Below are 22877 nucleotides of genomic sequence, written 5' to 3' on the forward strand. Positions count from 1 at the left end.
GATTGTTCCCTTCCTCCCCAAGGCCTCTGGAGGAGCCTAAGGTGATCTCCGCCTTCTCTGGAAAGCAGGCCGGGAAGCACGTGGTGCACATCGCTTGCGGGAGCACTTACAGCGCGGCCATCACAGCCGAGGGGGAGCTGTACACTTGGGGCCGCGGGAACTACGGCCGGCTGGGCCACGGTACGTCTGTCCTGCATGAATGGGAGCATGCAGCAGGAGGTGGCCTCTTACAGGACTTAGTAATGGCCATCCTATCTCTTTGAAGGCTCCAGTGAGGACGAGGCTATTCCGATGCTGGTAGCTGGGCTTAAAGGACTGAAGGTCATCGATGTGGCGTGTGGGAGTGGGGACGCTCAAACCCTGGCTGTCACTGAGAACGGTATGTAGAGCTCTCGCCACCCAGGACAGGGCCTCGAGGACACGCATGGCAGCTTCCCTGTAGGAAGTGAGATGAGTACAGTGGGCCTCACGAGGCCGCCCACCCTGTCGTCCAGTGGGTGTGGGATCAGTGGCATTGGTGAAGAGACCCCGGTGATTACTGGGCTTGTTTGCCTGGGCCTGTCAGCTGGTTAGCAGCTGCCGCCATTCCTGTGTGGGCATTTTATTTTTTAAGAATGAGAGCTGGAATGGAGTGGTTGACACTGAATTGTCTCTGGTATTACATTTCTTAACATTCGGCCACTCTTGATTCCGTGTGGTAATTCCTGCTAAGTCTTTCCGTGTTCTGTAGTCTGACGCTGCGGTATCTGCTTGCTTTGAATTTTGCTTTTGTGTTTGTGTTCCTAACTGAGATCATCCTCATCTTTTTTCAAGGGTACATGATGAGGTTTGATGGTTAAAGTCACGTTGATTTTTTAGAAATGACTCGTCTGTCAGTATTGTGGGGGTCTGTCCTTGGCATCCTGTGTGTCTCTGGCGTTGTGGAGTCTTTCTGTGAAATCAGCTGGTACCTGTCAGCTTGCTTTCTCTCCTGCAGAAGTTGAATGGCAGTAGATAATTGAGTGACTTTTGGACATTTCTTAGGTCAAAGATGAAAAATCATTTCAGATACTTCCCTATATGTATAGGTCCCGCTGCCATTGCCGGGACAGACATTGTCAGAGCCATCCTGTTTCTGCTACTGTGAGTCCTAGAGCAAAGGTGGTCTCCTCTGAAAGGCTCCTGCTGCCAAGGAGCTTTCAATTGGACATCTCGTCATTTAAAAATATCTATTATTGAGTGAGTGACAGACCTTAACTGGTTAAAAGTTTTGTGAGGTCTGAGCTGTGTCAGGAGACTAGCCTTGCGTTCTTTAGTGTAGTTGCTACTTTAGTTGAGGTTTGTGATATGTTGAGTAAACCGCCTTGAACAGGCTGCGGACAGTGTCTTCCTCACACTGGTGTTTCTTTGGTGCAGATCTTGTAGGGAAGTGTCCCTGCTGTGCTGTTATTTTCTGAGACGACTGTTACGGTAGAAGTATCCTACCCTGCAGTCTGGCCTTGGGGGACAGTGGGAAATAGCCTGGCGGGCTACATGAACAGCATAATCTTCAGCACAGCGTGTGAAAGTGCACCTCTGATCTCTGTGTGCGGGTCTGCTGTGCTGCTTTCATTGACCACGTCATAGTGTGTCATCTCCAGTTTCCGGTTCGCTCGGGGTTGGCCTGCGTTTGCAGGTGGAGTTGTATTGGTGTGCAGGCCTGCCCACTCATTTACGTATTGTCTGTGGCTGCTTTCCTGTGACAGTGGCACAGCTGGGTCGTTGGGACAGAAAGCCCACAGAGGCTAAAAATATTTACCGTCTGATCGTTGAGGAAAATATTTGCCTCTCTTTAGTTGTTACAAAATAGAATGTGGGAACTTGTGGAGCAATCTGATATCTTCTCTGGTTTCTTTTTCCTGATCTTTTACAGTTTTCACCTTTATGTAATTTCACTTTTTTGTTGTTGTTGTAAGACAGAGTTTCACTCTGTCACCCAAGCTGGAGTGCAGTGGTGCAGTCTTGGCTCACTGCAACCTCCATCTCCCGGGGTCAAGCAGTTCTCATGCCTCAGCTGGATTATGGATGTTCACCACCACACCTGGCTAATTTCTGTATTTTTAGTACAGACAGGGTTTCGCCATGTGGCCCAGGCTGATCTCGAACTCCTGGGCTCAAGTGATCTGCCGGTCCCGGCCTCCCAAAGTGCTGGGATTACAGGCGTGAGCCACCGTGCCCAGCCTAACAATTTTGTTTTTTAGCAATTCACTTTCATTAAGTTTTTGCATAGTTTTCAGCTTAGTGTTCACAGTAAAAATAAAAATATTTACTTTTGCAATTGTATTTTATCCCTTTATGTAATATTTAGTCAACTTACGTAATTATGCTGATACATGCAGTTGGGAACACATACACTGGTACGGCTGACCAGCGGTCATCATGGTGGCAACAGAAACAGGCAGGCAAACGGTAGGGCAGTCTGCAAGCATCTGCAGTATGCCGGGCCCCAGTTACTGTGTGTTATGGAGGCAGTGGGCCTTTGATTCTGTGAAGCAGTTAACATTGAGCCCAGGCTAGTAAGAGTCAGGACTTGGTTTTTCATGGAATGAAAACAAAAGGAGACTCAGCTTTCCCTTTCTTTATTGCTTCTATACCAACCTCAAGTGTCAACTAGGTTTCATTTGCTCAGTGGCCACCCTTTTAGTGTTAACTATATACATGGGTGGTCTAGATTAGTGTGCGTTTTTCATTATATTATTTTCAGTCATTTAAAGTTTTTCACTAAAATGCAGAGTTGTTGTTATTTAAATGCATTTGTATCTTTTAGGGCAAGTGTGGTCTTGGGGAGATGGTGATTATGGGAAATTGGGCAGAGGTGGTAGTGATGGCTGCAAAACCCCAAAGCTGATTGAAAAGCTTCAAGACTTGGATGTGGTCAAAGTCCGCTGTGGAAGTCAGTTTTCCATCGCTTTGACGAAAGATGGCCAAGTTTATTCATGGGGAAAAGGTGACAACCAGAGACTTGGACACGGAACAGAGGAACATGTTCGTTATCCAAAACTCTTAGAAGGCTTGCAAGGTGAGTGCAAACGTAAACTGTTAAAACCCTTCAGGACAATTTCTTTAGTAATCTTTTAAAGTTTGCAGGTTTTATGTTCTTAACCTGACTTTCCGTGAATGGACTGTCATTAGAAACTTTGACTGCCAGCTTGGTATAGGTGTTGATACCAATTGGAAAGTGGGTGTGTCTCTATTACAAAATGAGTTGAATTACTCTTCCCAAATGCAACGTAAACCCATTGAGTTTTACAAACATCGCTACTTTCTGTGGCAGGCACCCATGCATCACTCAGCAGGCTGGACTCAGGAAGGGTTCCCTCTATGTGGTGAGGTCACCTGTACTTGTACTGCAGACACACTGACACCGTGAGGGTGCGTTGTGCTGTGGGGCCACATTGGCAGGTGGGATTGGGCCCACCTGGGACGCTCTGATGTGAACTCGTCCTTGGTGGGTGATTCTTGCTTGCTCAGTTGCAAAGGTGTCCAGCATGCATTGTGGTTGGAGGGAACAGATGGAAGCCGAGGTGTGTAGATATGAGTGCCGGCGCCTTCAGTGTGGGCTGCGGGTGCAGGCAGAGAGGATGGGGGCCTCCGCAAGAAGACCCTGAAATTCTTCTATGGTGTTCTCACTAGGGATGTTATGCTGCAGGAAGTTGGGGTGGGGGCCATCAAAACTGTGATGGTGGAGGGATTTTTCTAAGGCTTTTCTGTGCCACTTGGCCTAGTGGTTGGGAGGTAGTCTTCATCCGAGTCGAGAACTGGGGAAGGGCAGGCAAGCTGACAAGAAAGTAGGGAAGAAGGGAAAAGGCAGCGACAGGTACATCAGATGGACTCTTTAGGGTTCTCTCTCCGGGGTGGGCGGCCTTTTTCTTAAAGGGCCGGATTGTTTTTGAAGCAGGTGGACCTGGCTGTGTTCCAACACCAGCGTCTTCACAGAAGCAGGCCTTGGGCTGCGCTCTGTGTGGGGGCTGTAGTTCGTTGGGTCCTGGTACTACACACATTCTTTGTGTGTTTGCTTCTTTACCAAGTGGGTTTGGAAGTGAAACTTCTAAGTGAGACTTGCCAGTTCCTTTCTCCATTGGTTTTATTTTAACGCATGTTAATATCTCGATGACTGAGAGTTTTGTGTGCCCATACGGTATGTATTATGTTCTGAGCTTCTGAGATAAGTGGTAGAGTAATAAGTTTCCTCTGTGTCATTGAATGGTGTTTGAATTTCATGTGCCTTCTTGTTTATATTCCCCTCCATTAGTGTAGGAAAGCTACGATGATCATTATAGAAATCTTTTACTTTCAGAGTATTTACATTACTGTTGATAAACACTTTTTTTTCTTGCTGATATTAACTTATGGTAAGTTCCCAGGATAGAATTGTTTCCCTTACGGTTTTTCAGCTGAATTGTTTTATATGTTGACCTTTCTGAGCAACACCCTTTGTGTTGACCATGTTAGATTTACCAGCAAGGAAAAATAGAATATTTTGCTAAGTGTTTAAATAGAAACAATGTTTTAAATATTGATATCACCTAACTCTGAGAGAACAATAGGTTTTTCTTAGGAAGCCTTCCTCAGTGCAGAGTGTGCTGTGCATTGTTACATCTGGGATGGGAGAATATGATCTAATAGTTAATTAAAAGCACATTGTTTCTCTCTGAATGAGAATCTGAATGAGGAGGAGAAAAAAGAACAGATCGTTTTTCGTATCCTAGCATTATGATCTTTGTAGGCTGTGGGTCCTAACAAATTGTAGCTGACAAAATAGAGGAGTTTTAATAACACACCCAAAGCAAATGAATTGTGCTTAATATTAAAGCAACAGGTACCCTCAAGAAGTTAATGTTAAAAGCTCTCTGGCCTGAATGGCCTAGTGGAAATACCTTTGTTGCAGCAGAAGTCCCAGGCTTGAAGCTGCATCTGCAACCCTCTTTCCTTGTAGGGAAGAAGGTGATTGATGTGGCTGCCGGCTCCACCCACTGCCTGGCTCTGACTGAGGACAGCGAGGTCCACAGCTGGGGGAGCAACGACCAGTGCCAGCACTTTGACACCTTGCGCGTGACCAAGCCAGAACCTGCAGCATTGCCGGGACTGGACACCAAACACATAGTGGGAATTGCCTGTGGGCCTGCCCAGGTACGGAATATAGAGCTTGATTTGGTGTTTAGGAGGATTTTGGTTTCCAGTTGTTCATTACCAGTATGTAGAAAATACCACTGAGTTTTGTTTGTTGCTCTCATGTCCTGCAGTTGTGCTAAACTCATTTGTTATGAGCATCATTGTCATTTCCTTGGGTTTTCTTCATGGACAATTATACTGTCTGTATAGAGGGGCAGTTCCATTTCTTCCTTTCCAATCTGCCTGCCTTTGATGTCTTTTCCCGGCCTGGTTGCCCTGGCCAGGACTTGCGGTGTGAAGCTGAGTAGGAGAGGGGACAGTGGGCGCCCCGCCTTGCTCCGGACTGTGGGGGAGGGCAGTTCAGTCTTTCACCATCGGCTGTGATGTTGGCTGCGGGTGTTTATGTAGATGCCTTATTCCCAGATTAAGGCAGTTTCTTTAATTCCCCCTTTTAGAAGCTTTTAAAAAATCCTGAATGGATGTTACAATTTGTTAAATGCTTTTAATCTTCTCAAATGAAATGGTCATGTAGTTTTCCTTCTTTAGTGTGTTAGTATGGTGTATTACATAGATGATTTTTTACTTTTTTTCTTAAACATTTTTTTTTTCCTTTCTTAGAGATGGAGTTTCACTGTGTTGCCCAGGCTGGTCTTGAACTCCTGAGCTCAAGTGGTCTACCTGCCTTGGCCTCCCAAAGTGCTGGAATTACAGACGAGAGACACTGCACTGGCCTGATTTTTAAATACTGACCAAGGCTTGTGTTACTGGCGTAAACATCACTTGGCCACAATTTACTACTCTATTTTTTTCTTTTTTTTTTTTCCTGAGACGGAGTCTCGCTCTATCACCCAGACTGGAGTGCATTGGTGCAATCTCAGCTCTCTGCACCCTGTGCCTCCTGGGTTCAAGCAATTCTCCTGCCTCATCCTCCTGAGTAGCTGGGATTACAAAATACAAAATTTTTGTATTTTTTTGTTTTTTAGAGATGGGGTTTCACCTTGTTGGCCAACCTGGTCTCCAACTCCTGACCTCACATGATCCACCCTCCTTGCCACCCCAAAGTTTTGGGATTACGGGCGTGAGCCACCGTGCCCGGCCCCATTCTGTTTCTATATTGTTAAATTTGACTTGCTAACATGTTGAGGATTTTTCTGTCGATGCTTATCAGGGATGTTGGTTTGTGGTTTTTTTCTTTGTATTATACTATCTTGTCTGACTTTCAGTGGGGAAAGCTGACCTCATACAAAGTATTGGCATGTGTTCCCTCCTTTTCCATTTCCTATAGGGATTGTGTAGAATTAGTGTTATTTCTTCTTTACATGTTTTTGAATCCATCTGAGCCTGGAGATTTCTTTCTAAAAGATTTTACGCTGGGCGCGGTGGCTCACGCCTGTAATCCCAGCACGTTGGGAAGCTGAGGCGGGCGGATCACCAGAGGTCAGGAGTTTGAGACCAGCCTGGCTAACATGGTGAAATACAAAAAATTAGTCGAGCTTGGTGGCGTGCGCCTGTAGTCCCAGCTACTCAAGAGGCTGGGGCAGGAGAATCGCTTGAACCCGGGAGGTGGAGATTGCAGTGAGTCGGGATCGCACCACTGCACTCCAGCCTGGGCAATAAGAGCGAAACTCCGTCTCAAAAAAAAAAAAAAAAAAACAAAGCAAACAAACAAAGAAAAGATTTTTCAACTTCAATTTCTTTAATCGATATAGAACTATTCAGGTGACCTGTTTGTTTCCAGGAGGATTTTCCTGGTTTGTGGCACTCAGACATTACTTTATTTCATCTGTGTTGTCTGATTTGTACGTGTGAGGTTTTCCTTAGTATTCTGCTAACCATCTGAAGCCTGTGGTGCCTGCGGTGATGTCCCTTCATTCATTCCTGATACTCATAATTTGTATCTTTTCTGTTTTTTTCTTTGTCAGTTTTTCTAGCATTTTTCAATTTTGTTGATCTTTTCATAGAACAATCTTTTAGTTTTATTAATTGTTCCCTTGTTTTTTTGCTTTCAATCTCATTGATTTCTGCTTTTATCTTGTCATTTGTCCCTTTGGCTTGTTTTGTGTTCACTTTGGTCTTTTTCTAGTTTCTTAAGTTGGAAACGTAGATTGCTGATTTAGACTTACCTTTTTTTGTAATATATAATGATTTGATGCTGTAAATTTTCCTCTAAACAGTGCTTTAATCAAACCCACAAATTTTGGTGTGTTTCAATTTATGTTCAAAATATTTTCTAATTTCTCTTGAGAATTGTTTTTTGATCCATGGATTATTATTACTATTTTTTTTTTCTGAGCTGGAGTTTCGCTCTTGTTGCTCAGGCTGGAGTGCAATGGCCTGATTTCGGCTCTCTGCAACCTCTGTCTCCTGGATTCAAGCGATTCTTCTGCCTCAGCCTCCTGATTATCTGTGACTACAGGTGCCCGCCACCATGCCTGGCTAATTTTTTTGTATTTTCAGTAGAGATGGGGTTTCTCCATGTTGGCCAGGCTGGTCTTGAACCCCTTGCCTCAGGTGATCCCCGCACCTTGGCCTCCCAAAGTATTGGTATTACAGGCGTGAGCCACTGTGCCCGGACTGACCCATGGATTATTAAGTATGTTGTTCAGTTTTTAAGTGTGTGTAGATTGTTCTGTTCGTGATTTCTAGTTTAATACCATTGTGAATGGAGAGCAAACTGTATATGATTTCATTTCTTTTAAATTTGTTAAGATTTGTTTTATGTCTCAGGATATGTTCTCTCTTAGCGAACATTCTGTATGTGCTTAAAAAGTATATGTATGGCTGGGCGCGGTGGCTCACGTTTGTAATCCTAGCACTTTGGGAGGCTGAGGCAGGTGGATCATGAGGTCAGATGATGGAGACCATCCTGGCTAACATGGTGAAACCCTATCTCTACTAAAAATACAAAAAAATTAGCCTGGCTTGGTGGCGGGCACCTGTAGTCCCAGCTACTTGGGAGGCTGAGGCTCCAACTTGGGTGACAAAGCGAGACTCCGTCTCAAAAAAAAAAAGTATATGTATTTTGCTGTATTTTGCTGTTGTTGGGTGAAGTGTTGTATAAATTAGATCCAGTTTATTGATGGTGTTCTACAGTTCTCCTAGATCCTTGCCGATTGCTTGTTCTCTCACTGTGAAAGGTAGTGTGTGAGTTATATGCATCTAACAATTGATTGTCTAGTTAGAGTTGCTGTTATACCACTTCAAGTAGATGGAGATCCTCACTGCCATCCATTAATGTGCATTAATCATTTTGAGAGTGAAAAGATTGTTAAAAATGTTTTTACTTTTTTAGATATGGCCAAATGAGATGGGGCTATTGAAATGGGCGGGAAGATTAGAAGCTGACAGTGTGTGAGCTAGACACCCATGAATGCCTTTGGACTGGGCAGTTAGAGGGATGATAGGTGATAATATAAGGCGGCTCCATCACACATGCTGGGGACTCCTGTGGAACAGACCAGCAGCTGCTTTTGGAGATTCATTTTAGATTGTTGCGTTTCCTCTTAGAGCTTTGCCTGGTCATCGTGTTCTGAGTGGTCCATTGGCCTCCGTGTCCCTTTTGTGGTGGACATTTGCTCAATGACTTTTGAGCAGCTGGATCTCCTGCTGCGGCAGGTGAGTGAGGGGATGGACGGCTCCGCGGACTGGCCCCCGCCCCAGGAGAAAGAGTGCGTGGCCGTGGCAACGCTGAATCTTCTACGACTTCAGGTATTCATGATTTCCCTTCTTCTTGCTCCTTTTATAAGTGACTTAGGAGTTTGTAAGAAGGCTTATATGTATTTTGAAGGGCATGGGTTTTAGCCTGTTCAGTGAAGTATTTTTAAGTAAGATTGTAATGCGCTAATAATGGACGTGAGGCTAAAAAACGTGATCTGGGCCGGGCGCGGTGGCTCACACCTGTAATCCCGGCACTTTGGGAGGCCAAGGCAGGTGGATCACGAGGTCAGGAGATCCAGACCATCCTGGCTAACACGGTGAAACCCCATCTCTACTAAAAATACAAAAAATTAGCCGGGCGTGGTGGCAGGTTCCTGTAGTCCCAGCTACCCCGGAGGCTGAGGCAGGACAATGGCGTGAACCCTGGAGGCGGAGCTTGCAATGAGCCGAGACTGTACCTGTGGCAGCTTTTTTGGTTACATTGTGGCCATTATTTCTGTGTTTGGTGCAGGTTGTTGGGGTGGGGTGGAGGTTGCTGTTGCTAGTTATTTAGCTCTTCTGCTCATCTTGAGCTTTTCCATATACATGTTTATAGTGGGGTTAAAAAAATTCCTCTAGAAAATACTTCAGCTATTGTGGGTAAGAGGTTTTTTAGTCCAGTTTTTAAAAATACATAAACTGAGAAGTTGGTTGTTTAAATAATACTTCAAAGTGAGTTTTATTCAGTGTTTAATAAGACTTTGAAATTCATTCATTTTTAGGGGTTCTAAGTGAAAATTGTTTTTCTCCTTTCAGTTGCATGCTGCCATTAGTCACCAGGTTGACCCGGAATTCCTTGGTTTAGGTCTGGGCAGCGTCCTCCTGAACAGCCTGAAGCAGACGGTGGTGACCCTGGCCAGCAGCGCGGGCGTACTGAGCACCGTGCAGTCGGCCGCCCAGTCCGTGCTGCAGAGCGGCTGGTCCGTGCTGCTGCCCACCGCCGAGGAGCGGGCCCGGGCACTCTCTGCTCTCCTTCCCTGCGCAGGTGGGCTTGGGGAAGGAACAGGAGAGGGCATGGGTCAGGGTGCTGGGAGGGGATGGCATTTCACTCAAATTGGCACGCACTTTCTATTTCAGTTTCAGGCAATGACGTGAACATAAGTCCAGGTCGTCGATTCATGATTGATCTTCTGGTGGGCAGCTTGATGGCTGATGGAGGGTTGGAATCAGCCTTACATGCAGCCATTACTGCAGAGATCCAGGTATGGCCTTGGAGGCACACGTGACCTGGTGGTGCTCTGAGATAGGATATACCACATTCACACGTGTGAAGAATAACTGAAAATAGTGAAACACTAAACTTTTATCATATCCAAGTATTTTTTTTAAATTAAAATTCTTTTATGTGCTAATTTAAACAATTATTGAGATATGATTTAATTGTGAAGAAATCCTGCATGTTGTCTGTTTCAGTGAATTTAACAGGTAACCTGTCCATCATGTAGACCGTTCCCGTCACCCGGAAAGATCCCTGTGCCCCTTGGCACTCGCAGCCGGGACGCTCCCCTGCCCTCAGATGAGATTCATTTCCCTGCTCTGAGTGTTGCAGCAATGTAGCTGCAGAGGCTGCACTCTTTCCTGCGTTGCCGTGGAGAAGGATTTTCAGATTCACTCACACTGTTGTGTGTCTTGTGACTTGGTTTTTATTATGGGAAGTTTTCCATTTTATAGGTGTAGTGCTGGTTGTTAGTTCATTCTTCTACTGAAGGACATTTAATTGCTTTTGGTTTTTGTATTCTTTTTTTTTTTTTTTTTGAGACAGTCTCGCTCTGTCGCCCAGGCTGGATGCAGTGACCTGATGTTGGCTTATGGCAGCCTTGTCCTCCTCGGCTCAAATGATCCTCCCACCTCAGCCTCCTGTGTTGCGGGGACCACAGGCGTGTCACCATGCCCGGCTAGTTTTTTGATTTTTTTGTGGAGACAAGGTTTCAGTGTGTTGCCCAGGCTGGTCTCGAACTCCTGGGCTCAAGTGATCCCCCCACCTTGGCCTTCCATAGTGTTGGGATTACAAGCGTGAGCCACCGCGCCCAGGCTTTCTGGTTTTTGGCCGCGTAGAGCTGCCATGATTGTGCTGTGTACAGGTACTTCAGTGAGCATATGTTCTCCCTTAGGGTAAACACTTGGAGTGAAATTTGTTAGGTCTTGGGGTCCGTGTGTGTTCATAGTTTCCCAGAGTGGCTTTGCCATTTACACTTGAACCAGTGTGTGTGAGAATTACAGCAGCTTCTTATCCTCACAAAGCAGCTGGATGCTGCGTGTGTGGGGCGGATCACATGGGTGTTTGTGAGAGCCAGTGGCAGGGTTAAAGATTTTAGGGACTTCACAGAAGGAGGCTGGAGAGCGTCAGCAGAGGCAGCCTGGACCTTGGATCTGTAAAAGGAAGACACTGTTTGAAAGTGCACAGCTGAGTTGGGGTTTCCAACAGGGCAGGTGGGGTCCTGTGGTTAGGTGTGTGTGGTGGCACACACAGGCTGGGATAGCTTGGCACTGGGGTCAGGGCTCAGCCAGCCTGTGTGCTTCACACCTGCTAATGAGATCACTTGTAAACAATTTCTGTTTATAAATTACAGGATATTGAAGCCAAAAAAGAAGCACAGAAGGAAAAAGAAATTGATGAACAGGAAGCGAATGCCTCAACGTTTCACAGAAGCAGGACTCCATTGGATAAAGACCTTATTAATACGGGGATCTGTGAGTCTTCTGGCAAACAGTGTTTGCCTCTGGTTCAGCTCATACAACAGCTTCTTAGGTAAATCGTATTAGCAGTATTGTAGTGTATTTTATTTATTTACTTTTTTTTTTTTTTTTTGAGACAGCATTTCGCTCTTGTTGCCCAGGCTGAGTGCAATGGCACGATCTTGGCTCACCACAACATCCACTTCCCGAGTTCAAGTGATTCTCCTGCCTCAGCCTCTCAAGCAGCTGGGATTACAGGCGTGCGCCACCACACCCGGCTAATTTTGTATGTTTAGTAGAGATGGGGTTTCTTCATGGTGGTCAGGCTGGTCTGGAACTCCAGACCTCAGGTGATCTGCCCGCATTGGCTTCCCAGGCATGAACCACCACGCCCGGCCTATTTATTTACTTATTAATTTTTTTAAATTTTTATTTTCTGAGACGGGGTCTCACTCTATCACCGAGGCTGGAGTGCAGTGTCATGATCTTGGCTCACTGCAACCTCTGCCTCCTGGGTTCAAGCACTTCTCCTGCCTCAGCCTCCCAAGTAGCTGGGACTACAGGTGTCCGCAACCACACCTGGCTGATTTTTGTATTTGTAGCAGAGACGGGGTTTCAAAATATTGGTCAGGCTGGTCTCAAACTCCTGACCTTAGGTGATTCTCCTGCCTTGGCCTCTGAAAGTGTTGGGATTACAGGTGTTAGCCACTGTGCCTGACCTGTATTGTATTTTAGTAGGTGATTATTGGTTTTCATATTAAGATCTTGAAATCTACACAAGAATCTCAAAAATTTGTTTGGTGATGGAGGGAATATTCTGAAAATTACCTAGTACAGACGTTAGGATAAAGAGCAGACCCTTTTCAACGTAGGTAAGAGGAGAAGTTGGAGGGTATGATGATACTCAAAAGTTTTTCACAGAAGAGAAATTGGGGTGTGCAGTAAACACGTGAAAAGATTCTTAGTAATAAGCAGGTGGATGCAAATGAAAATCATCATGGGAAGGTTATTTTTAAAACTGGTTCTATCATTGCCTCACTTTACATATTACAGAGTTATACATACTACTGTGTAAGATAACTTTTCTTTTCAAAACTAAAGTCAGTGTGAAAGAATGATGAGCATTGTTTTGTAAGGCCAGACTAGAAGGAGGTGGGAAGAAGTCAGACTCAGCCTGTGAACAGAGGCTAACCTTGGCAGAAGCCAAAACGTTCAGACAGTGTTGTGTAAAAAGGATCACTCAAGAAGAGCGGAAAAGCAAGATGATTTGTGAAAGAGATTTATTAGAAAATGAAACACATTTGTACCTCTTATTTAATAAAAATCTGCTTTTTGTAAAGTTGGGCTCCTGATTTTAGTTTCTACACATAGTGAAAGCAAAGAACTGGCAGGTTGGATCAGGCAGCCGAGCACAGAGCAGGGAGCCCTGGGCAGTGGCTGCAGCTCTCAGCCGGCCTGGTCATGGGGCCATGGTGGGTCTGTGGTGTGGGGTGGCCCTGCTGTCCACAGCCAGAAAAACGAACTTAGTGGACACACCGTGGAATTTTGAAATGGGAAGTTTTAGAGCTAGTTTCTGTCACAGATTTTGGTAAATGCTATTTTGAAAAACGTTTTTCTGATGTTTGTTTTGTTTTTCTAATCTGATAATGCATATTTCACACATTCTGGTCTTTAACAAATGGAAGTAAAGAGAACTAAACTTAATATAGTTTGTGTTAATGGAAAGATCTTGGGATTTGTTCTCAGAAAATTTCGGTTGCAACAGCTTGCTCGCATAGATGAACTTCCAACACAGTGACTATAGGAGTAAGAATAAAAGCTGTGTTTACTTTCACAGAGTTCATTAAGAATAAAGGAGAACATGGATATTAAAAACTTCGTAATTAAAATGTAAAGTTACATGCAAAGTTTTAAAGTGAGCATTTTTCAGAGGTGGTTTTCTAGGTTCTTGAATGCCTCTCCGTTTTCTGAGGCTGTGTCATGGGCTGTTGGTGTCTTTGGCAGGGAGTGAGTGCAGGGTTCCTGTTGTGGGTCCTTCGTTCTCACGAGGGCAGTGCCCGTTTTCCCCATCTCCTGCTTGCTCAGACTGTTTCCATGTGCAGAGAGACTGGCCTGTTTGAGCTGCAGCTGTGCTATTTGAGCTGCAGCCGTGTAGCCTGTGCTGGCCAGTCTGGCCGCACTCACACAGTTTGCTGATCAGCACTTGAAGTGTGTCCATTGTAGCTGAGACACTGAATATTTTATCTGTTTAATTTTTATTAATTAAAATGCAGGTTTAAAAACTTGATTCCATTATTAGAAAGCATTTAAGTATGTTTAGAATAACTTGGCCATGTGAGTCTACTTCGTCAACTGTATAGTTTATGAGTCTATATGCAGATCAGATATTTTCAATGCAAATTTCATTGTCCAAATTGAATGTGCTACATATGTAAGCTACCCCGATGGTTTCTGAGGACTTATGAAATAACCTATGTAAAATATCTCAACAATTTTTCTTATATTGATTTCATGTTGAAATGATAATATTTTCAATCTGTTGGGATAAGTATGATGCATTGTTAAAATTATTTTTATTTTTTGAGATGGAGTCTTGCTCTGTTGCCTAGGCCAGAGTATAGTGACATAATCTTGGCTCACTGCAACCTCTGCCTCTTGGGTTCAAGTGATCCTCCTACCTCAGCCTCCCCAGCAGCTGGGACTACAGGCGTACACCACCACACCTGGCTGATTTTTGTATGTTTGTGGAGACAGAGTTTACTATGTTGGCCAGGCTGGTCTCGAACTCCTGACCTCAAGTAATCTGCCCGCCTTGGCCTCCCAAAGTGCTGGGATTGCAGGTGTGAGCCACCGTGCCTGACCATTATTAAAATGAGTTTTATTTGTGTGTGTGTGTTTTTTTTTTACTTTTATTAATGTGACTAGGAACAAGTTTTTTTTCCGCCCGAGATGGAGTTTCACTCTGTTGCCTGGACTGGAGTGCAGCGGCACAATCTCAGCTCATTGCAACCTCTGCCTCCTGGGTTCAAATGATTCTCTTGCCTCAGCCTCCTAAGTGGCTGGGACGTCAGGTGCATGCCACCATACCTGACTAATTTTTGTATTTTTAGTAGAGATGGAGTTTCCGCATGTTGGCTAGGGTGGTCTTGAACTCCCATCCTCAGGTAATCTGCCCGCCTTGGCCTCCGAAAGTGTTGGGTTTACAGGTGTGAGCCACCGCACCTGGCCACATTTATTAATACAACTAAGAACATTTTGAATTGCACCTGTGGCTCCATTGGTGTCCTGGGCAGGTGGCTGTGTGCTGTCCACATAGGTTGTCTCCTGTGTCTTCATCTTCGTAGTGTGTGACTTTTTGGTTCCTTTGGCACGTGGGGTCCTGTATGGGTCATTGATTCTACAGCAGATTTATAATAAGGATGTACTTACTTAAAAAAATACAAAATAAAAAGAATAGAAACAAACATAGTTATCACCTCACAAAATTTTTGGAAAGTGGAAAAAGAAAAATGCATTCACAACTTTTCAGTAGCCAGTAGTCCAGGCTGTCTTCGTAAGCATGGATAATGTGTCCTCTCCTGCATGGATAGACTCTGTTTTCTCACCTACGTGTTTGTGATTGAAGGATTCTTGATGTGTTGACTTGGTGGATGCAGTTGTTGAATAGTAGTTTATCTAAAGATTGGAAGAGATTTTTGGAGACATTTCATGTCCTTTTTTCCCTTGGAAAACGTGGGTTGAGGAAATCACTGCTTGCCAAAAATAAGCCGTGAAGTTACATGCTGGCAAGGAGCCACAGAATACCATTTACATTTCAAAATAAAGCGCTGTGAAGTTTTTATAAGTAGTGAACCCCATCAGAATTACACATTGTGATTATGGCTCCAAGTTTTATATTAAATAAAATTTTATTGTATTTTATTACTGTCTTTACTCCTTCAGGTGTAGCTTACAAGCTAGATTCTAGACCTGTTTCTTGTGTTACAGTGGGGTTATCCAGGCAGGTTATCAGGTACTGAGGCTGAAAGGTGATGTTGAATGGTGTGGTGAGCCCAGTGAGGGCGCATCCTTGCTGTGTGTGATGAGGGCCTGTGGGTTGCTGTGGGATTCCCAAACCCTGGCTCCTCTGTCTCCTGCTTCGGTCCTTACTCACACTGCTGGTAGTTTTCTCGTGTGAGCCACAGGGCCAAGTGGGATTGACAAGCCTGCTGTCACATTAGGAACCTGAGTTAAAGTGGAGCTGAAAGCATGTCCTCGCTCTTGGTGTTGTGCAGACAGCCACTTGTGCTCCTGGCTCAACGGGACAGGTGGAGTGGGTCTGGAACTAGGCCCTGGTTTGGCTCTTCTCCCCTCCATGTTCCCCTGTCCTGTCAGATTTGCTTTCACACTGATATAAGAGTTAACTTTCCTTAGGCCGGGTACGGTGACTCACGCCTATAATCCCAGTGCTTTGGGAGGCTGAGGTGGGCGGATCACAAGGTCAGGAAATCGAGACCATCCTGGGTAACATAATGAAACCCCATCTCTACTACAAAAGAAAAAAAAATACAAAAATTAGCTGGCCGTGGTGGCGCATGCCTGTAATCCCAGCTACTCAGGAGGCTGAGGCAGGAGAATCGCTTGAACCCGGGAAGCAGAAGTTGCGGTGAGCTGAGATAGTGTCACTACACTCCAGCCTGGCCACAAAGCTAGACTCCATCTCAAAAAAAAAAAAAGTAACTTTCCTTAAACACACAAAGTGTTATTTTCCTTTCATAACCTTGGTGGGTTGGCATTGCAGACTCTGGTCCCGCAGCCTGACACTCCCATTACCTGCACCATCTCTCCCTTGCTTCCTTGTCTTGTTCTCCTGCCCTTGTTTCTTGGTGTTCTGCTAAGGAACCAGAAACATTGATTGCTCTCCTAACTGTACCTTCTGGGAACGTATGTTTCTTCTCTTTTCTTCTCATCTACCAATGGCTCATGGCTCAAGTCACATCACAGTGTTGGAACTGGAGCCTCTTCTACTTTGTTTGCTGCCGTGCTCTTTGGGCACCTGCTTTGGTCTTCCTTCCCGGACTCCCTGAGCCCTGAGTACCTGCTGCATGGCCCACCCCAGTGCTGCTTGCGAGTAAGGGCTCAAGGTGGACTTGCAAGGCAGATGCGGCAACGCAGACGAGTCTTGTCTTGAAGAGTAGTATCACATTTCTGTTTGAAATGCAGCTTTGGACAAAAAATAATGACACTGTTTTTTCTTTCTAGAGGGTCAGATATTTCTATGTTAGCCTCCTCAAGATTTTAAGTTTCGTTGTCTTAATGTTTACATTCCTTAGACATCGGGTATACAGAAGTATTCCTTTTGAAGCAAGATCCTCTGCAGTTTGGACCACTGCACGCAGCTCCGTAGGCGCACGTTAGTGAGGCACGAGGGCATCATTATCTCTTTTGAGTCTTCCGTGCCCTTCTGCTCCGTTTTGGCTGAGGTTGTGCTTATTGCAGATAAACCGGACACATTTGGGGAGGGAAGCCAGCTGCAGGTCATCTTCCTGTATGATCTGTGTTTGTGATGTTAGTTTGTCCTGATTTACCCCATCCCTTTTTCTTTTAAATATAAATAACTTGTTTAATTTTGTAATCCTCTTTTTTCCTGTGTAGAAACATTGCTTCTCAGACTGTGGCCAGATTGAAGGATGTTGCCCGTCGGATTTCATCATGTCTGGACTTTGAGCAACACAGTCGTGAAAGATCTGCTTCACTGGATTTGTTGCTGCGTTTTCAACGTTTGCTTATTAGTAAACTTTATCCAGGAGAAAGTATTGGTCAGACCTCAGATATTTCTAGTAAGTTGCTTAAAATGTGAAAGTGTCTTATATGTGATCGAGGCTTAATTTAGGCTTTTCAACGTGTCCATCCTATATGCCCAGATGTGTAGTTGTTATACTACTAAATGCACCAATTTTGAGGCTTCATTTTGCCTCCACTTTTTTGAGTCAGACCCTTCTGTGTTAGCCTCGTTAACATTTTTAATTTTGTTGTCTTAATATTTAAATTCTTTAGACATCAGTAATAGCATCCTGTAAGTTCAGTTTAGTCTTAGAGAAGATTTATCAGGTTTTTTCCTTGTGCTATGGAATGCTGGAGACTGGCATGATATAGGAAGTAAACAGTGGCAGCCTATTCATATGTCACATGTGGGAGCCAGCTGGGTGGAATGGGAAGAATTGTTGGAGGAAGACTGGGTTTCAGTTACAGCTCTGCTTAATAGTTTAGACATTAGACCAAGTCTGATGGGGCCAAAGACTTCTCACCTGCAGACTTGGGATGATCCCTGAGGCAGCCTGTGAGGATCAAGAACAGAATGTGTGTAAGTACCCAGTGCTGTGCACTGTCGAGGGAATGGTTCCCCTCCTCGAGCATCCAGGGCAGCGGCTGGCCCTCCTTCATGAGACTTTCTGTCAAGGATGGAAGGGTCTGCTGCTTCCATTAGTATCTTTGTAGCTGTTTTTTTTCCCAAAGTAACTTAATTACTTTCTGAAGAGTTAGGCTCTTGTCAATAATGGAAACTTTCAGGTTTTAGTAGATGAGTTGATAGCTTGAAAGAGAAAGAGGTGACCATCTTAAAGACAAAGTCACAAGGACTGAAAAGCTATTAAGAACCATGTAGGAGGCCGGGCGCGGTGGCTCATGCCTGTAATCCCAGCACTTTGGGAGGCCCAGGTGGGCGGATCACAAGGTCAGGAATTCAAGACCAGCCTGGCCAACATAGTGAAACCTTGTCTCTACTAAAAATACAAAAAATTAGCTGGGTGTAGTGGCAGGTGCCTGTAGTCCCAGCTACTCTGAAGGCTGAGGCAGGAGAACTCCGTCTCAAAAAGAAAAAAAAAAAAAACTGAAAAGAACCATGGAGGCAGAAAAACTGAAGATGACTTCTTTTTTTTTTTTTTTGAGACGGAGTTTTGCTCTCATTGGCCAGGCTACAGTGCAGTGGCGCAATCTTGGCTCACTGCAACCTCCGCCTTCTGGTTTCAAGAGATTCTCCTGCCTCAGCCTCCCAAGTAGCAGGGATTACAGGCGCCCCCCACCATGCCCAACTAATTTTTTATTTTTTATTTCTAGTAGAGACAGGGTTTCACTGTGTCGGTCAGGCTGGTCTCAAACTGCTGACCTCGTGATCCACCCGCCTTGGCCTCCCAAAGTGCTGGGATTACAGGCATGAGCCACTGCCCGACAAAACTGAAGATTTTATGGAGCAGAAAAGTGCCTAACTTTGTTTTCTGGGAATAATTTACAAGGTTTTAGGAAACATTTATGTACTAGATATAAAGTTTTAAAAATTTAGAGCTGGGCGTGGTGGTGCATGCCTATAGTTCTAACTACTCAGGAGGCTGACGCAGGAGGATCACGAGCCCAGGGGTTCGTGTCCAATCTGGGCAACATAGTGAGACCCCGTCTGTAAAAAAAACAAAACAAAACAAAAAAAACCCTTAAATTAAATTATGACTTTAGTATTTATACACCCAAAATTTCTAGGTACTCTGTAGTGCGGGGTATAAAACTTGACATAAAAATACTAGGCCGGGCGCGGTGGCTCAAGCCTGTAATCCCAGCACTTTGGGAGGCCGAGACGGGCGGATCACGAGGTCAGGAGATCGAGACCATCCTGGCTAACACGGTGAAACCCCGTCTCTACTAAAAAAAGTACAAAAAAACTAGCCGGGCGAGGTGGCGAGCGCCTGTAGTCCCAGCTACTCGGGAGGCTGAGGCAGGAGAATGGCGTAAACCCGGTAGGTGGAGCTTGCAGTGAGCAGGGATCCGGCCACTGCACTCCAGCCTGGGTGACAGAGCGAGACTCCGTCTCAAAAAAAAAAAAAAAAAAAAAATACTACCCCTCCAGTTACATGATATAGAAAGAGCCCAGAGACTAAGGGTTAACAGGCTCCTGTTTGAGAAAATTATTATGGGTAAAAGATGTGTAGATGAGAGTAGCATCGTGGAGCAGTTAGTTTGTTTACAGAGAAAAATTTTAACAGTGAAAATGAAAATTTCTCATTCCTTCTTCAAGGTCCAGAGCTAATGGGCGTTGGTTCCTTGCTGAAGAAGTACACAGCCCTTCTGTGCACGCACATTGGAGATATACTGCCTGTGGCAGCCAGCGTTGCTTCTACCAGCTGGCGGCACTTCGCAGAGGTGGCTTGCATTGTGGAAGGGGACTTTACAGGTACCTATTGTTTCCTGCTTGTGTACATGGTTATTTTAGGAGATAGATGAAAACTGAAGTGTCTTCTTTCCTGATCAGCCTGCCTGCGTTTACTCTCTAAATTTTCTGGTCCTCCTGCCCTTTCACCTTTGTTTTTTTTTAGTTATTGATAGTTCTGTTGTTAAGCCAGCTGGTATGGGACTCATATCACTTTAAATATAATTGGTAATTTAGATTTATACTTCCATTATTGATACATCAATAATGAGGTAAGAGGTAATTGTCTGATTTTATTTTGACAGCGTAATAAAAATTAGGTACCTCATTAAGGATCTCAAAAATTCTGATACTACCTGGTATGTTTTAACTTTTTGAAGTTAGAGCATTATTTTTTAGTGTTTTTTTCCTGATGATGAACATATTAATAAACATTTAATTTTCTGAATACGAGACTCTAGTTCATAGTTCTGTGATTGAAATACAGTGTTTTGGAAAATATTTTTGTAATTTAAAGGGTTCTGTTTGATAGCTATACTGGTCTCGATATAAAATGTAAGATAGTCCTGTAGAAATATACTGAAGGACAAACATTTCTTATTTTGTGACTTAGCAGAATTTAAACACAGAACAAGTTTACAAATAGCTTTTATAGGATAAATACTTATTTAAATCTTATTATTTCTTAAATGTAGGTGTTCTCCTTCCAGAACTAGTAGTTTCTATAGTGCTTCTGCTCAGTAAAAATGCTGGTCTCATGCAAGAGGCTGGAGCTGTACCTCTGCTGGGTGGCCTGTTGGAACATCTGGATCGGTTCAACCACCTGGCTCCAGGAAAGGAACGGGATGATCATGAAGAGTTAGCCTGGCCTGGCATAATGGGTACGGCGTCTTAAAGGACTTTTACTGAGGAAAGTTTTATTGTCCTTGTCTTACCTATTCTTGCCGTTCAATTTGAAAGAATACAAAGGAAGATCAATTATTTGCCATTTCTACTGATGGTAGTATAAGTGAAAAATGAAGATAATCCAAATCAGAAGAAATGTGGGTCATATATATATTACCCAAATATGTGTGTGTGTGTGTGTGTGTGTGTGTCTGTGTATATATTGTCTGTCTGTCGTATCTATCTATCAATCTATCTATCTATCTATCTATCTTTTTTTTTTGACACTACATCTTGCTCTGTTGCCCAGGCTGGAGTGCAGTGTCATGATCTCAGCTCACTGCAACCTCCGCCTCCGGGGCTCGAGTGATTCTCCTGCCTCAGCCTCCTGAGTAGCTGGGACCACAGGTGCATACCACCGTGCCCAGCTTACTTTTGTATTTTCAGTAGAGACGGGGTTTCACCATGTTGTCCAGGATGGTCTCGAACTCCTGATCTCAAACGATCCACCCGCGTCTGCCTCCCAAAGTGCTGGGATTACAGGAATGAGCCACTGTGCCTGACTATATTTGGGTTATATTTAAGGAAGACTTTTCCATTAGTAATCCTTGTTAAGTACTGAAATGAAATTTTACGAAGTCCTGGTGCCTCCAGAAGGTGCTGTTGAGGTGGTTATCTGTGGTCCAGCTCAGGAGCAGAGATCGATACGGGAAGACCCTCCAGAGTCCTCTGGTTGTTTGATGTCAGTGAGATGCGGAATTCCTGGAGTCCCCTGAGCACTTCCTTATAGACATTGCCTGGCCTGTGGTGCATCCCAAATTGGAATGACACTTGTCTTCTCAATGTTTTGAGCTTTGGGTTTTTGAATCTAAGTCACCATGCTTTCTATGGTTCTAGCTTCCTGGACTCAGAATCAGTCAAAATCATGGTTAAACTTTGATTTATATGAAATCTCAAGCTGGGTGGGCTTTTTCTTCTTGTATTTTAGACCATCATCCCTCTAACATGGGAGCTTAAAACAAGAGGTAGCAGTTGTCCTGAGGAAAATAGCCCCAGGACATTGAACATGGTTGTTTTTTTTTTTTTCTTTTTTTTTAAAAAACAGTGAGTACTTTCAGCACCATTCTTCCCCTTTTGTTAAGGAGTGAGCTTACGTAGTCATATGTTATTTTGTCTCTCTACTGTCATACAGTTGAGGTGCATTCATTTGCTCAGATCAGCAACTTACTCACTGTAAAGCCTTTTGAAATTGTGATAAGTAACACATACACAAAAGTACCCAGTACATTCCCGTAATTGATCAGAGAGAACCGTGTCACAGCCATTCAAGCCTTAGCCTGGATAATGGCAGGACCCTCCCAAACGCTGACTCATCTCTCTGAAAAGTGCCCTGCCCCCCAGGCTGTGTGGTCGTTGCCACCTTACTTCTGATCATTTTATACTAAGTTCTTGTCCCTACCCAACATCATTTTACTTCTATCTGTTCTTGGACTTCATATAAGTGGAATTAGACAGTATGTACCTTTGGTTTCTGAGCTTCGCCCTGTTACTGAGTTCTTTCATTTTTATTGCCATATGTAGTATACTTTTGTTCAAATATACAACAACCTGTTCATTCTACTTGTTGATGGAAATGTAAGTTGTTTCCAGGTTTAGGTTAAATTAATATGTTACCATATCCTTCCACCTAGGTGGGAATACAAGCATGTGCCACCATGCCTGGCTAATTTTTCACTTTTTTGTAGAGACACGGTCTCCCTCTGTTGCCCAGGGTGGTCTCAAACTCCTAGGCTCAAGTGATCCTCCCACTTGGGCCTCCCAAAGTGCTGACGTAAGAGGCATGAGCCAGTGTTCCTGCCAATATATTAACATTCTTACATCTGTTTCTTTAATCATGCTTTCTGTTTCTTGGTGGGACTCTTGGTTTGTAGAGGATGCCTTTCATACAGAATGCCAGTTTTCCACAGTGATTGTGCTGCTACTCATCTCCACCGCAAAGTGAGAATTCTCAGTGTTCCACCTCTGTGCCAAGACCTAGCATTGCTGGCACTCCCTGTTTGAGCCATTCTGATGGGTGTCACTGGTATCTCATTGTGGTTTCAATTAGCATTTTCTAGATTAATAGTGAGGTTTGATACCTTTTCATATGTACATTAATCAGTTGGAAATTCTCTTGTGAACTGCCAATTCAAGTTTTGTGCCCATTTTTCTATCTGATTATCTTTTTTTCTTTTTAGTCGTTCATATGAGTGTTTTTGTATATTTGGGATATGAACTTTTGGCTCTATTTCTCATGGAGCTTTTTCTCTCACTGAGG

The 22877-nt window shown here is 44.1% G+C and overlaps 1 protein-coding gene across 4 annotated transcripts in view; it reads left to right on the forward strand.

Annotated features, from left to right (window-relative positions):
• The window catches only part of HERC2 (HECT and RLD domain containing E3 ubiquitin protein ligase 2), a 220595-nt gene that overhangs the window by 63050 nt on the left and 134668 nt on the right, over positions 1-22877 (forward strand). For all 4 annotated transcript variants that reach the window (XR_012414636.1, XR_012414637.1, XM_065547623.1 and 1 more), the window contains exons 13-23: positions 23-180; positions 266-379; positions 2786-3037; positions 4955-5148; positions 8638-8838; positions 9583-9811; positions 9904-10028; positions 11397-11575; positions 17137-17321; positions 19544-19699; positions 20371-20556. Coding sequence is in view for 2 of the 4 variants with exons in the window: in XM_065547623.1 (XP_065403695.1) it covers positions 23-180; positions 266-379; positions 2786-3037; positions 4955-5148; positions 8638-8838; positions 9583-9811; positions 9904-10028; positions 11397-11575; positions 17137-17321; positions 19544-19699; positions 20371-20556 (1979 nt within the window). In the remaining 2 variants the exon portion in view is untranslated. The remainder of the gene's footprint in view (positions 1-22; positions 181-265; positions 380-2785; positions 3038-4954; positions 5149-8637; positions 8839-9582; positions 9812-9903; positions 10029-11396; positions 11576-17136; positions 17322-19543; positions 19700-20370; positions 20557-22877) is intronic.

Source organism: Macaca fascicularis, chromosome 7, assembly GCF_037993035.2.
Source record: "Macaca fascicularis isolate 582-1 chromosome 7, T2T-MFA8v1.1".
In the NCBI taxonomy this organism is placed as follows: domain Eukaryota; kingdom Metazoa; phylum Chordata; class Mammalia; order Primates; family Cercopithecidae; genus Macaca; species Macaca fascicularis.